The 16,566-nt window shown below is 38.3% G+C and overlaps 1 protein-coding gene across 1 annotated transcript in view; it reads right to left on the bottom strand.

The window, feature by feature from the left end:
• CRISP2 (cysteine rich secretory protein 2) overlaps positions 1-16,566 on the bottom strand; it is a gene marked incomplete at its 5' end in the record, with an annotated part of 34,497 nt that continues 17,931 nt past the window's right edge. The window contains 8 exons of the mRNA XM_079298251.1: positions 1-252; positions 440-528; positions 1,294-1,388; positions 1,845-1,990; positions 2,393-2,483; positions 3,659-3,790; positions 4,645-4,706; positions 10,988-11,064. Coding sequence (XP_079154377.1) covers positions 125-252; positions 440-528; positions 1,294-1,388; positions 1,845-1,990; positions 2,393-2,483; positions 3,659-3,790; positions 4,645-4,706; positions 10,988-11,064 — 820 coding nt within the window. The 3' untranslated portion in view covers positions 1-124. The remainder of the gene's footprint in view (positions 253-439; positions 529-1,293; positions 1,389-1,844; positions 1,991-2,392; positions 2,484-3,658; positions 3,791-4,644; positions 4,707-10,987; positions 11,065-16,566) is intronic.

Below are 16,566 nucleotides of genomic sequence, written 5' to 3'. Positions count from 1 at the left end.
TTTCAGATAAAATTATTACCTATAGGTCAATCTGAGCAGATGCACTGAGAGTGAATTCACTTTACAGTGGGTTCTACTCTTTTCTTATAATCTCACAGCAGTTGTGATGACACCCAGCAGGACTTTAGATGATTTGAGTGGTGCATTTACAGCTTGCAGGACACTGCTTCTTCACCAGTGAGTGGCTGCAGCCAAACAACATCTTCAGATTTTTGCAGTTTCCAAGGAGGTCCTGATACTTGCAAGGGTTGGCTAAAATAAAAGAGAAAAGCAAACACATGAAATATTATTTGGAAACTGAGCTCTGCTTTGATACTTCTGCATTTTCCAGAAATTCCAGTTATTCATGCCTATATAAATATTGTACTTTTGCTCTGCTGTTAAAATGGCTTAAGTATTATAGAATGTGGGTTTTTTAAAAGAGAATGGAGTGACTTACTGCAAAGTCCTTTGTCACAGTGGCCAGGACAGTCAGCACATCTTGGTCCACTTCTGTAAGGCATAGCTATTTGCATTGGGTTGTTTCCTCTGAAATTTGAAAGAATAACAAGACAAAACAAGATCAAAATGAAGCTCTGAGCCATTAACAGGAGTCTGTTATTTATTGCAATGAAAGGCATCCAGAAGTTTTTGGATAAAAATATTTTTCTAGGCAGTCATGATTTAGTTTCAGATATTTATAGAATAAAACAAGAAGATTTTAAATAAGAAGGACAATAAGGTTTAAAGAAACAAAATTAATTTATTGCACATGTACAGCATTATCTGGTAAAAAAAGTATGTGCTTCTTAGCTCTGCTTCTCTAATAGATTTCAGCTGATTGAGGTAATCATACAATCAGAGAATCATGGGTTTGGGTTGGAAGGGACTTTAGAAATCACTTAGTTCCAACACCCTGCCATGGGCAGAGACAACTCCCACTAGACCAGGCTGCTCCAAACCTCAGCAAAACCCTTCTCAAAGTTCTTTGCCTGTCTGAATATTCATTTGCTCTTGGCTTACACTTTACATCAGATTTTCTCCTTTGTGGCCAAAATCACAGCATGATCTGTGCTTGATGCCTGATTCTGACAGAGATAAACCCTTGTTCATCTGCTAAAATTTCCCTAATATCTCTTTAAATGCAAAATAAAACAAATCTTGGTATCCAGCATGCTGTTAACCCACAATTCACATTGGTGTTTTCAAAAGTATGAATGGTTAAAGTAGATTGCAATTGTTTTATCCTGTAGCCCAGGATGTTTTGGAAAATTATCCATGATCATCATGAGTGAGTAAGAAGGCAGTACATACGCAGGGCAGTATTGGCAAACATAAAAATACTTGTAAGGTCCTGTGGGACAGTAGGAAACTCCACATCCCACCTTGTAACTGTTATACCAGATTAGCTGTAGATTAAAAAAGAAACATGTTATTTCAGACTGAATTCTTGTTGAAAAAAAAAAAATCACAAAGTAACAAAACCAGAAAATAATTTTTTTTTGTTTCATTTTTTTTTTCTAATCAGCCTTTAAATTTAAAGTTTAACTGTCATAATTTGCTTTGACACTTCTTAATCCCATATTTCAATCCCCTGTATAGAAAATATTTATTTCTAAATTAAATGTTTTTCTATAGACTAATATTTCCTTCCTGGAAAGCTCTTCCAAACTACTGGTTTCATTGCCTCCTGATTAGATATAAAGGTATTTTAGCTTATCATTCATCTTTGGATCAGAGTATGAATTATGGATAATAGTTTAATGACACTGATAATTTTTTCTGATTATAAATAGCTCCCAGCTGACTTAAGTGCACTCCTGTGATTCTGGTATATCCCTGCAGTTTGTTTCAAGTCTCCATACCTGAGTGTAGCTCTCAACATTGACATTTTTTGAGGTTGCTCCATATCCATACTTGAAATTGGAGGACTGACTGTACCACACTTGAATTGTGTCAGCCCATGTTCTTGGGTAGGATGACAATAACACATTCTCACCACAGGTGACACCTGGAGTAGAAATAAATCTATTTTATTAGGGGAGAAGCAAACTGTAAGGTGGGAGGTGGGACAGAGGGGCTGTAGCTATATTCTAAAAAATGCCAATGATGCCACTCATTTGCCCTGTGATTTTAAGGACTTACAAAGGGATGTCTTTCAGAGTGTTCATCTGACAAAAATTATGTTTTTGTGTTTAATAATCACAGAATCACAGAATGGTTTGGGTTGGAAGGGACCTAAAGATCATCTTGTTCCAACTCCCCTGCCATGTACTGGGACACCTTCCATCTAATAGTCCTAAAATTATATTCTACAACAGATTAAAACCATCCTTATCTCTATTTCACATTGACAAGGGTCATCTGCAAACTGTCATTAACCCATCAGCTCAGGCTCCATCCTTGTCATTACCATTAATAACTCTCCTGTCTCTTGGACTGACTTTCATTGCACACTGACTTGCCCATTTCTGAGCATTTTTGGCAGCTTTGTCACTCCACACCTGAAAGACACAAAGGAAGAAGCATCCAGGTTACAGAGAAGTTAATGCAGGCCATGAGAAGGAAGAAAAGAAATGGGGAATGGGTTGGTGTTGAGCACTGAATGCTCCCATGGCCCTCAACAGAAAGAGGAGGAGTTGTGCTGATTTACTCTCCTGGGGCACAGGAACACTTATCTTTAATTCTTAAAAATTTCAGAGCAGATTGTTCTGCACAGTTCTATCACACAGTCCTGATCTCCAGACGGTGCAGATTAAAAGGGTTTTTATGACATACTGCTCAGTTCTTTCAGCTTTGTGTCCCAGTGAGCACTGCAGGGTGCACTGGACTAAACAGTATAAAACTGATTTTCAGCCCAGGTGCAGCTGAGTTGTGATGATTAACATCAGCTGGGCTTTGATCCTGGGGAAGATTTCAGATCTTGCTATGCAAGATTAACCACAAAGCATTGACCAGCTCATCTGCTCCAGGGACAGGGGTAACAAGAACTGCCAGGGGTGACAGGGATGGGGAAGTGTTGCAGATTTAGGTCTCTTTTGCCCTCCTGGCAGTGTGAGATTCAGAAGCTGCTGCTTGGCCTCCCACTCCCCCTTTGCTTTACATGCTCTTTCCTTCATCCAGGGATTGTTTATCTTTTTAGGTTCAGAGAATCAGAGGTAGTTTGTGTTGGAATGGACCATGAAGGGTCATTTAGTCCAACCCTGGTGCAATGAGCAGGGATATCTTTAACTGGACCAGGTTTCTCAGAGCCCTGTTCAGCCTGGCCTTGACACATCCAGGGATGGGACAGCCATGGCCTCACCACCCTCATCATAAAAATCTTCTTATATCTAATCTAAATGAATTCTCTTGACTCCTGAAACCTCTGTGCTAGTTTGTGCTATTGCAAGTGGCCCTGATAAAGTGTTTTCCCTCATTCTTACAGTGCCCTTCAGGCACTGGAAGGGGCTCTGTCTCTGGATCTTTCTCCTCTCCAGGTGAACACCCCCAGCTCTCCCAGCAGAGGGGCTCCAGCCCTTGGAGCATCTCCATGGCTCATGCTGAGTTTCTCATCCACAACACCTCCAAGTCCTTCCCATCAGGCTGCTCTTGATCCCTTCATCCCACAGCTTCCCTCGATGCTGGGTCTGTCCCATCATTTCCCTAAAGGGAAAAGCAGCTGTAGCTCATGGCTCACCATCTTCAGCATGTTCCTGGCTGTGGGAATCACAGATCTCCGAATTTCATTGTGCAGCTCAAGGATCAGTTTATCATTTTGAGACTTAAAATGAGGAAAGGAGAAAGCGTTCATTTTTTTATATGGAAAACCCTGGAAAAAAACAACAGTGAAGGTCTCAGTTAACAGAATTATAATAAACAAGATAAATTATGAGCTGCTTGTCACTTTAGTTTGGTAAACTGAACCTACTCCAATAACTGGTCTCATAAATCTTGTTTAACTTAAGACATTTAAGATGGTAGAAATAACATCTCAGCCAGTTGTTTTAGGCTGCAGCTATACTCAGGTAAAGGAAAGCATCAACTTACAACATGGTTCACCCCAGATTTATTGAGGAAAATTATAATTTTCTTTCTTAAAGTACTTGTTTCTTTTCATTTATTAATAAGATGTACTTGATAAATAGCTCTCATGCAAGTATCTGCATAGCAGATATCTTATAAACTTAATCATCTCTAGGAGGTTTGTGAATGAGATTTCTGAATCTTAATTTATTTATTTATTTATTTATTTACTTATTTATGAAAAATGTCTTTTTTAAAATTAGTCCTGAGAAAGGAAGAATATTTCTATAGGCAGAATCACAGAATTATTTGGGTTGAAAGCTTAAAGAGCCAATAGCTGCAAAAGATCCCTGTCATGTACAGAGACACCTTCCACTTGACCAGACTATACACTAATAATAATAGTAATAGTAATAGTAATAGTAATAGTAATAGTAATAGTAATAGTAATAGTAATAGTAATAATAATAATAATAATATACAAGCATCTGTATAAAATGAGAATGCACTTCAATGCGTTATGTTAACATATTAACTATGCTTGCATCCCTGAATTCTAAATTCTGAATTCTCTAGAGATCACAAGCTCAGACTAAATCAGGTCAGATTTCTATACAAAGGAGTCAAATATGGGTGTTTTGCACAGATGAATGTTCCTACCTGTCCATCAGATTGGTGTAACAAAGCAGCCAGGAGAATAATTGCAGTTAGTAGATCCATTTCTGCAGGGGGAAAAAACCCAAAAACAAACCCCCCAAATCCATTAGTCTCTGTTACATACATTTTATGGCATTATTGATATGTGAGTAAGATACAAAACTGTTGCAAAGTCAAGCCTGCACAAAGAATTTTATTTTAGTTGATCCTGAATATGGATGTGCTGAAACTGTGCATAGGCACCACTGCCTCCTACAGAGAGAAGATTGCACCTTGCATGGAAGCAGGGACTGTAAACAGCATAAAGTTGTGTTATTTGGAATTGATGGATCAGCCCCCTTTTGATTCCTTTATTCAAGATATCTTGAATTTGCAGCATTTCCTTCATGTTTGCCTCCCTGTATATAAAAAGAAGCCCATTAATGTGTTCACTGCTGTCACATCAGAGTCCTCCTCAAGCATCATCCACAGTGAGATTTGGTGTTTTGGGTGGAGCACTGAACACATGGACTGTTGTCTCCATTTCTTTCCCACTTCCCTGTTTCCTCATTAAATCAGCATCATAATCAGCTCAGGAAAATGGTGGTGATCACCCTCATGTTTCATCTGACATAAAGAAATCCTTAAAATATGATGTTATTGACAAATAATGTTGCTGCCCTGATTCCTGAGACACCTCATGCAGGTGTACACAGACACTCTGAAACTCACTCATATCCACAGGATGCTTTTCCTGCACATCAAAAGAAGCAAAAGTTACATATCTTTGTATTGATGAGGATATATGGGGGAGAAAGGTCTTTTTGGCTGTTAAAAAGATGTAGCAAAATGCCAAGGTCTCCAGGTTGCCTTAAACAGGCAAGAGGGAAATAGTGATAACAAAACCCAACAAATATGAAGTGCCTTAGAGCTGGCCTCTGAGAAAAATCCATGGTGTGAGCAGGACAGGTCAATAGAAGTCTAGGAAATGCTGCTTGACAGAGAAACTATCATTATTAAAAAAGAAAAAAAAAAAAAAAGAAGTTCCCCCTTTAGTTTAGAATCATCTTTGACCGAATAAATTTGGTCATTATCTTGTTTTCCTGTAGTTTCATAAGGAAATAATTTGAATGAGTTAGAGGCAGGGATCTCACTGATATTGATGAAGAAGAAATTCTTAAGCTTCAGTGATATTTTTCAACATTGAGGGGTTGTCTTGACCTCCAAGAAACAAAAACTTTTTGGGATTTCCCAGATTAAGTTCCACAAAGGAAATGTTAAATATTTCTAGATCCAGAGTTAAAGCTGATTAAATGCTGCTGCACATCTTCACCTTCCAGATTCCACCATCAAATCTGTCTCTTGGACTAAATGTGCTGGGCTTTACTTTCAAAGGTTGATGATTGCCAGACAATTATCCTTCCCTGTCAATCCACTAAAATCACTTCCATGCTTCTGAAAAACAGATGCCAGCAATGCACTTTAGGTTCTACTTGAAAACCTGAGGTTTGATGAAAATTTGATTGAGTGTAAAAACAAATAAAATAAATATTGATAGCTTCAAAACTGTAAACAAATTTCTATTTGAAAAATGCAGTCTTTATGTTTAATCCTGGTGTTTCATTGCTCAACAGAACCTTTCTGCTTACATCTGATAAAGCTTTCAGAGCATAGCAGGTTTGAAGGTTTTGCAGAGTGGGAATATTTGTCTTTTCAGTTATTTTGATGTATTTTTTCTTTAACTTTCTCTGAATTTACTTCTTTAAATTTCATTAGAGTAATAAATTCACTCTCCATTAAGAAAAGGCAATCAGCTTATTGCATACTATAATATATATTAGACATTTCAGCAGCATATATACATGAATGTTTGGACAGATAGTTGACATTTAGAGGTGACAAAATTCTGAGTTCAGCTGTGCTGGTATATCCCAACACACAAGTGAAATAAATTCAACACCAAAACAATTCAGAATACATTAGAAAAGCTTTTCCTATGACTGATGACCCCATGCAGAATGGATTCATTTATGTTCATTTCAAGAGGGAAGCAAGTAGGTCCAAGTGTTAAATTTTGTTCTAAAGAAATACTGAAGCAATTTTTCACCCCTACTCATGGAAGGTGTGAAGAGATTACATTATTTTACATTCTTCCTCTGAGATATTATAAGCAAAGATTTGCTTTCAATTATCACATTTGGTACAACTTAGCTATTAACTCCACTAACCTTTGCAGCACAATGAACAAGAGACTGTATGGATAAAATCTCTAGGGCTGAAATTCAGTTCTGCATACTTTACCTTCATCCACCAGAGCCCTCCTGTGCCTGAGGAAGTGGCAGCAGAGTGAAAGGCTCTCCCTAGCCCAGGGTTCTATATATATATACATTTCCCCTTTTTTTCCCTTGTCAATATTTATTGCTGATAAATGACATCACCTTTGGGGCTGCCCATTGTGTAAGAAGAACTTTTCTTAAGGAAAAGGTGACTGAAAAGGAATCAATTCAGCTGCATTGTTCTGGATTTCTTTTTTTTTTTTTTTCTTGTCTCCAGGGCAAGGAAAAAAGAAGAAAGAAGACCTGTCCTTTTGCAGAACTTCAACTTCTAGTCTGATCAGCAAGCTACAGAGCTAATGTGTTCAGTATATATAAATATAAAATATAAAAGCTTGAGTTCCTAGCTGGTTGTTCATACAGTTCTCTTTCCTGTTTCTGGCAAAAGAGTGGGATAAATATTTTGTGACAGAGACATAAGTGAACAACATCTTAGCTGTACACAAAGTTTCCTGTACTGTGGGCATTCCAGCAATGTTTTCTTCCAAGTGGTTCCAGAACTTCCAATTGCTGAATAAAACTTATATTCCATTAGCTCACTCAGGTTGTGGCACTGGGCATCCTTTATTTACCAGTTCATGTAGTGATAGGACAAAGGGCAATGACTTTAAACTGAAAGGGGGCAGGTTTAAAATAGATATTAGGAAGAAATTCTTGATTTTGAGTGTGGTAAGACACTGGAAGGGGTTGCCCAGAGAAGCTGTGGCTGCTCAATCCCTTCAAAGGTTCAAGGCAAGGTTGGATGGGGCTCTGAGCAATCTGGTCTTGTGGAAGGTGCCCCTGCCCATAGCAGGGTGTGGAACAAGGTGATCTTTCAGGTCTCTTCCAACCCAAACCATTCTGTGATTCAGTGATTGATTCTGTCATTCTGTGATTCTGTGATTGATTCTGTGATTGATTCTGTGATTCTGTGATTCCATGCTTATTGTACACATAACTCAACCCAGATGTTGCTCAAGGTTAAGTTATTGCAGAATGGCTGCAGATATTTCTGTCTTCAGTCTGGAGAGATGTGTGGCATCTGCTGTGCTCTAGAGCAGCATAAAATGGTTGGGGTTGAAAAGATCTTAAAGATCTCCACGTTCCAAACCCCTGCCATTGGCAGGGACACCTTCCACTGTTCAGGTTGCTCCAAGCCCTGTCCACCCTGGCATCACTCTGCTCATCCTTCCTTCTTGCAGAATCTTTGTTTCCACTCTCTTACAAGGTAAAATATCACAAATGCAGCTTTGGCAGGTCCTTGTTGCTGAATCACAACCTTTCTTGCCTCCTTTCTTGCAGTCTGTTGGCTATCAGAAGGCATTTAGCATCTGCACATCTCTTTATCCTTTCTTGGTTCCCTTCCTCATCCTTGCCTTTGCTGTGGTGTGCTGCACACTGAGCACCCTTTTCACCACACTGATGGAGGTTGCTGCCCATGCTGCAAGTCAATATTGCCCCACTGTTTCCACATTTCTGCAGAATTCCTGCAGCTGTCTGCTGTTGCCAGAATTCCAATACTGTATTATAGTGCCTGTGTTGGGAAACACAGCTGCCTTTGTTCTTTCTTTGTATAGTGGGCAGCACTTAGGGGAAGTTGCCTCTGATAAGGTCTCCCATATCCTTCCAGCTCTCAGATAAGGGCAAAGGTACTTTTTTATCTGAAGTGCTTGTGACAATTTTGATGAGACCAGAGTTATCACCATCAGAAAGCCTCATGAGACATCTACCAGAGTTATTAGGACTGCATTTCTATGGGCTGTGAGAGGAAGCAGTCCAGCAGCTCCAGATTCCCAATGTCCTGGGAAATACTTTCATTTTTTTACCCCATCCGCTGTACTCAACAATTTTCATTAATTCATTATGGTCACCTGAGCTTTATTTGCACTGTTAAAATGAAATTATGCTACTACAAGTATTTCTGTAGAGCTTGCCCCACCTGTTTGAATAGTGGAAACCATTTGTTCTCTAAAGGATGACTGTCAGATATGCTACAATTCATGGTCTGTGGGTGAAATAATTGGGAAGAAATAAAAGATTAATAAAGCTGACATCCGGAACCATGGTACAAAGAACAATTTAGCACAGCAATTCCCACTTCCCCTTGTGGATTACCTGAAGGGGTGGGGTAATTTAATTAAAAAAAATAGATTGAGAATTTATTCCATGGGGTTCTGCAAATGTATGTATATTTTTAAAGCTCTATGGAAAGTTCTTAAAAAAAGATCAGGTTGAGTGATTTGACTGTGGAAGTTCTCCTCCAGGTCTTGTGTAAACCTGAACTGCAGACATCTGATTTATCTCAAACAATGAAGTAAAAAATCCAGTTTCTTCAATCTCTGTTTCCACTGAAGTCAATGACAGTTAAAGGAGCACTTCAGATTGGAATCCATGCAGCTCATTGTGGTTCAGAACATTGCAAAGATCTTTTCTTGGCTGTCTGAACACCTTGCAGACCTAACTTTGTTTGGCAAAAAGGAATATTATTGATTTCTTCCACACAACCCAACTCACCTTCCACTCTGAATTATTTATTATTATTATTATTATTATTATTATTATTATTATAGAGAGAGGCAGCAGAGTCAATCAAAATTTTGCTTTCAGAGTAACTGTACATAAGCACAGTATAATGAAATAAGGAAAAAAGAAAATGTTATCCAGAAACTTTTAGAGGCCTTCTGTTGTGCTCCCAGAAAGGGATCTGTAAAAAATTGGCTGTTCCTCAGAGATGTTTTTCTGTATGTTTCTAGAAAGTTTGCAACAAGGAGATTTCATGGTTTCCTTGGGTGATAAATGTCATTCTTGTATGGTACTCCTATTCCAGAAAGCTTTTGAAGTTTAACATACAAAATTGCAGGAGGGATTTTGTGTATGTGTGTGAAAGTCATTTTCATGAAGCCCAAAATGGATTAACAATTAATTCAATCAGTGCAATCATACACTTATATCAAAGTTCAACATGTGCCTGTGTTCATGCTCTTTTCAGTCTTTGCTAAAGTGTGGCAAAGCTGAGCACTGTAAAAATGCATAATTGTCTTTTCTAAAGTATATAGGGATTGTTAATTCAGCTTCACTTTAGATCTAGTAATTCATTAGAAACAATTTTCTAAATCTCTGCTATGGGACATCAAGAATCTGACTCCAGAAAAAAAATCCTGGAATAAAATTCATTCCATCTCCTGGGACAACCCAATAAAAAAGTGAAAGCACTTACACTTGAGTGGATAAATCACACATCTGAAGTCCTCTTTGAGAAACAACATATCTAATATATTTAAAATTATAGATTAGAATAAGAGCAAATATCAGATACAGGTCAGTGAGAGAGATGAGCTTCATCCCTTCAATCATATTTCTCCCATAAACCAAATAAACCAATGCCTGCTGTAAGTGAATTACAACAGTGTGGAAGGATGCACAGAAAGTGAACAATTCTGAGTATTAGAACAATACTAGTTTTTTTTTCAGATATGTCTTCCTCTGTGAGAGTCAGGTGCAACCAAACAAAAGCCCAGTTGATCCTCTAGAACAAATCCCTTATTTAAACTAAATCAGGCCAGCAGGAAATTGAGCAAACAAACCATAATGACTTTTCTTAGTATTTAAACTGACTTTTGAGATAAGTGATTTATTAATTTTTATTGTTTTTTAAAGGAAGAGAGAATATGCCCCTTTCTTTCTAATAGTGAAAGACACAAAGCAGTGCAGACTCAAATTATCACAGTATCTCAAACCTGTAATGATCATCTGGAGGCATTTATTACTCGTGGATAAAACAGGTTTAATTTACATGGTAATAACTTCAGACATACTTGTCTGAGAAGTACAGGCTATCCAAATTGAAGTTTTTTATGAACACCTCTTTGTTTGCTGCATGCATTTGCTGGAAAAAGATTTTCTGTAATTTAGTAGGAGTGACAATATGGGGCCTTTTACTGCAAAATCTTTTTAAAAAGTGTGGGTGTGAAATTGATTCCTTAAAATGCTTATATTCCATAAATGCGTATATATGAGCATTTTAGTTTTTTCATGCATTTGACATAAAAGCAAACCAGAGTTGTTGTAGTGGGTGCAGAAAGAAGGTTGATCTTCTTGTAATGTTGTCTGGTCAGTAGAAAACACCTTGAACCTGTTGCAACAAAAATTAATGTTAAAAAGTGTTAGAAAACAGGAAAATCTGATTTCCAAGTCAGTGAGTCCCACACAGAGCATTCTATTGAACTGGTTGCAGTAATTGAGTAAGAAATATTTGGAGCTATGAAAAGAAGCAGAGACTCCACTTAAAATCACAGAATTGAAGAGTCATTTGGAAATTATATTGCTGATTAAATACATTTTGACTCAATAATTCCTGAACCAACTGCATTTGGCCACTGCCAAACTTCTTTGTGGAGTGACTTCTCACCTTTTTTTTTTGTAGTGGCATAGATTTGACAGCAATTACTTGATAGAAGATGAATAGAAACTGCATAACCAGAGTGTATTTTAAATACCCATTCAAAGCACATCTTGACTGAGGGGCTTTCAATACTCTTCACTGAAGCTGAGCCTTTCCACAGCCTGAATCCAGGAGCCACAGAGCTGCTGGATGGGGAGAAAGGTAAGAGGGGGCATTTATTTGCTGGGAAGGGCCCTGAGAAAAGGTGCTGCAAAGGCAGACAGAGATTCCTGGTTTCTGCATCCTGCAATATTTTTCCCTTTAGAGAGATGCAATGTGATGTATTAAAAAATGTACACACAGTGCAGAAAGATGAACTTAGAACACACTGTTCTGTAATGACCAGCAGTGAAAATGATTGCTAACAAAAAAAAGTTTCCTGATTGAAACTGATACACAACTTTTGGAGCTTTGTGCTGTTGGAAGGCATCCAGTTGTTCCCAGGAGTATCAATGATATCTCAGTATGTGTGCTTGTGTTAGTGCTTTCCTGTGGTCATGTCAGGGAAATGCAAATACAGTAGAATTTTTAATAAATCAATGAATAAACTCTTTTGAGATAAGTCATAAAATACATTTGAATTATACAGTTGTCCAGCTAAAAGAGGGTACCTGAAATGTATATTTTTACTACATTTTCTACTATTATAAATTATTTCACCATAAAGAGGAAGATCTTCTAGGTTAGTGAAGACCTAAATCTCAATGTAGCAGCTCATAACAATCTCACGTAAAACAGGACACCTTTGTGGTGTTAAGGATGTTGTGAGTGCATATGGAAGAGTTGTGCCTTTCCAGATTTTATCTGGAGCCCAGGATATCTGGAGCTCCCTGCTGTCCTTACCCTGGGGAATGTCAGGAATGTCACAACTGAATTAAATGCTTTCAGGAATATGAAAGGCTGAGAGAATTGGGATTTTTCACTCTGGAGAAGGGAAGGCTGCAGGGAGACCTTAAACCTTTGAGCACCTAAAGGGGGGCCAAGAGAGCTGGAGGGACTTTTGGCAAGGACATGGAGTGACAGGAAAAGGGGTGATGACTTCAAACTGAATAAGAGCAGGGTTAGATTAGATTTTAGGAAGAAATTCTTTACCCAGAGGGTGGTGGAGCCCTGGCACAGGTGCCCAGAGAAGCTGTGGCTGCCCCTGGATCCCTGGCAGTGTCCAAGGCCAGGCTGGATGGGGCTTGGAGCAACCTGGGACAGTGGAAGGTGTCCCTGGCCATGGCAGGGGGTTGGAATGAGATGATCTTTCAGGTCCTTTCCAACCCAAACCATTCTGTGATTCAGCAATTCTGTGATTCAGTGAATATTAACTGGCTGCCATGAAGGCATTTATGTCCAACCATGAAGTAATTGATTGTATCTCAGAAATGTGAATTGAAATTTCAGTCCACTGTCCAATTACAATGATATAAATGCTGTGGCCCGGTTCCATTGCACTCACCCAGACCCTGATCTCATGGGAATCACGTTGGGTTTCACACTGGGTGCCCTCAGCTCTCCAGGACTGACATCACTGATGTTTGTATGTGTCCCCATTCCTGCTGAGACATGATTCCCTTCCTAATGTTCTTTGGATCTATACTTCATTTTCCCTTTTTCTGAGTTTGAGCCCATCTGCTTCCTTCCTTCTCACCCCATTATCTCTTTTCCTAATTCCACACCCCCCTCTGAACCTAGTTTTGCTTCCAGCCTATCCAAACCATGATACTTCTGAGCATCCCCATGGCAATCTTGTCTGTATATTGCATTACAGACACACTAAGTGTGAGAGTCACTGCAACCCAAACCTCCTCTGCCATTTTCCAGGTCAGATTTATTATATTTACTTTACCATCCTCAGCCACTTGACATAATTATTCTATTTTAGCTTTGATTCCTTCAGATGAGCACAAACAAGTTATCTTTTTGTGCCAGCAGTTTGCATACTAGAGCAGCAGAGTGACCTTGGTTCACATTTCTGCTTTGGGTATGTAAAGAGAAATGTAGGAGTTCATTTTTAAGTGTGTTTTAAGTGTGTTTTGCCATCAGCATAGCTTCCACAGATTATTGCATCACTTTTTCAATAATTTTATTCACATTTTTTCCCTGGATCAGATGAGGTCAGTGATTCAAATGCTCCCTTAATTCCCTTTTTGGGCAGAAGTTCAGTATCCATTGTTCCAATTCTCTAAATGACTTTTGTGTGATGATTGTCTTAATGAAGTTGATTGTCAAAATCACAGAATTGCAAGGACCCTAAAAATCCTGTATTTCCAATAGGCAGGGATGAGACTCACTAGGACAGGCTGCTCAGAGCCTCATCCAACCTTGCCTTGAACCTTGATCATGGTTCAAAGATTTATTCAATTACTTCTTTTAGTATTGGTGGTGAATTTCATCAGCCTTGGCTCCCCTTCTGTCATCCCACTGTTTTATTGTAGTGAAAACCATTTGCATGGAAATTTATTGCATTTCCCTGTGAATAAGAAGGGATTTAATCTAGATTTTGCCTGGATTATCCCCATGTCTGTGTGGCTTTAGAAGATAAATACGAAAAAGTTTTTACATTGTGACATTCTCATGTGACAGAACTGCAGATTTCAGTCTCACAGACCTTTTTCTTGCTTGTCCTTTCTCTGTGGAAAGCAAACACTGGGTCAGTAAAGTACCACTCCTAGCCAGGGAGTGTTTACCAGGAAACCTGTCGTTTGCCAAAGCAATTTTTCTTTAATATTCCATAATGTACAAGCAGAGCAGTTTTTCATCTGCTCCAAGGATACTTCTAGTGCCAAGCAACAAATCACAAGCTCTGTTCAATTTATCAAATAATCAAATTAACGTATATTTACCTTAAAAGAACGTCATCATCTGAGAGCCTGAGTTTTTTAGCAAATTTTTTTTCTTTCTTTCTTTCTTTCTTTCTTTCTTTCTTTCTTTCTTCTTTCTTTCTTTCTTTCTTTCTTTCTTTCTTTCTTTCTTTCTTTCTTTCTTTCTTTCTTTCTTTCTTTCTTTCTTTCTTTCTTTCTTTCTTTCTTCTTCTTTCTTTCTTTCTTCTTTCTTTCTTTCTTTCTTCTTTCTTTCTTCTTTCTTTCTTTCTTTCTTTCTTTCTTTCTTTCTTTCTTTCTTTCTTTCTTTCTTTCTTTCTTTCTTTCTTTCTTTCTTTCTTTCTTTCTTCTTTCTTTCTTTCTTCTTTCTTTCTTTCTTCTTTCTTCTTTCTTTTCTTTCTTTCTTTCTTTCTTTCTTTCTTCTTTCTTCTCTTTCTTTCTTTCTCTCTTCCTTTCTCTCTTTCTTTCTCTTTTTCTTTTTCTCTCTTTCTCTCTCTCTCTTTCTCTTTCTCTCTTCCTCTCTTTCTTTTTCTCTCCTTTTCTCTCTCTTTCTCTCTCTCTTTCAGTGCTGCTGTGATACCAATTTCCACCAGCTCTGTGGACACAGATGGCTCTGATAGCTCCTCCAAAAACCTGGGGATTTCCAATTAGCTCCTAATCCAATTTCATGGCTTTTTAATTTTTGTTTCCTTTTTACACTTAAATGTTGATGTTTCCCTTTTTAAATCATTGAGCTCATAATACACAAATCTCAACAGTACTTAATTTCTCTGTTTTTAATTTGCTGACCCTCTGCAAACTTTCCAGTAGTAGCAGTCAAGTGTGAGTGCTTGAGCCCTGAATATCAGCACAGGCAGCCCAGCCCTGGCACACATCTGAATGGAGCTCCAGATTGCAGAGCAATGGGATTAAACTCATTATTAGAGGAAAATTCAAAGTTGGCACAGGGTGCCCAGAGGAGCTGTGGCTGCCCCATCCCTGGCAGTGTCCAAGGCCAGGTTGGACAGGGCTTGGAGAAACTTGGGATAATGGAAAATGTCCCTGGCCATGGCAGGGGGTGGAACCAGATCATCTTTCAGGCCCCATCCAACCCAAACCACCCCTCTGATGTTTTCACCAAACCTCTTCCCCTGGAACACGTGGAGCCTCAGGGCTTTGAAGACTTCTTTGCAAACTAGCAAATCTCAGAATAACCAATCTGACCCTGAAATATTTAGTGATGTAATTAAGAACTTTTGGTCTACCATCAAGAAATTGGTATTTGCATTTGAGGAGAAATGCTTATTTTTAGTGACATTGGAGACTCACTGCTCAGTTTTCCACCAGAGGGCACTCCTATATTTTCAATGAAGGCAAGGCTCAGAACAAGAGTGAGCAGTTTTGTGTGTGCAGTAACTAAAGCAATTCCAGCTGTGACAGGACAAGAGCAGAATGACTTTTTTGCACATCTGGGACCCTCCACTGCCACCTGATGGGACACAGCCAGGCTTCAGAACCCTGTGTGTGTCAGGCTGATGCACACAAAATAAATAACCAGTTCATACACACGGTGTCTGATATGGCTCTGTTTAATTAAAGGATGTGTCTTCTTCCTTAGAAACAACAATGCCACATGTGTCACCAGAGCTGGTACCAGATTTCAGTATTTTCCATGGAATATTCCATATACAGTGCTGGGGTTTTATCTTTACTCATAAAAATATGCATGTTTATCAAAATTAAATCACTCCCACAGTTGATGCAGCTTGGGTCGATTGGTACTCAGCAGTTTATATCAAAATACAAAACAACTATCTGCAGTCAAATCTGTAAAAAATGAAGAATCTGTTGGTTTAGCTGGACTGTGTCCCTGCCAGAAATATATATGTATATCCCTATGTGTGTATGTATATATACCCCTATCATGTATTACAGGCCTTTTAAAGCTTTTATTTTTTAGCTTTTTAAACCTAGAATGATTTTCAGTAATTAAAGTAATGTACTTGAATGAAGAAAACCCAGGCACTTTGTTTATTGATGGCAGAAGAGAAAGCATGATTTTATGGAGATAAAAATAAAAAAGGCAAGGCTCTGAATAAAAGGTTTCAGAAAATTTGTAGTGTGTTTTATTTATGCACACAAGAGCAAACCAAATTTCTGAATAGTCTGAATTACTTCCTAAAGATGTATTAAATCAGGTTAATTCTTTAGTTACTGCAATAGTTGGAAATGGTAATTTAAAGAAGAAATAAGATTTTCTGGTAATTTGACCAAAAAATAGAGAACAGAGTAAGCAGAGATTGGAATTATGATGCATTGAGCAGTTTAGCTGTTCTGGCACCACGTCAAAAGTGACAGATTCTCACAACTACTCATAAACTGATCAGGTAAATACTTTGCCCTTCCT

This window comes from Erithacus rubecula (assembly GCF_903797595.1).
Source record: "Erithacus rubecula genome assembly, chromosome: 2".
NCBI classification, from domain to species: Eukaryota; Metazoa; Chordata; class Aves; order Passeriformes; family Muscicapidae; genus Erithacus; species Erithacus rubecula.
This window is presented reverse-complemented; position numbering and strand designations above follow the sequence as displayed.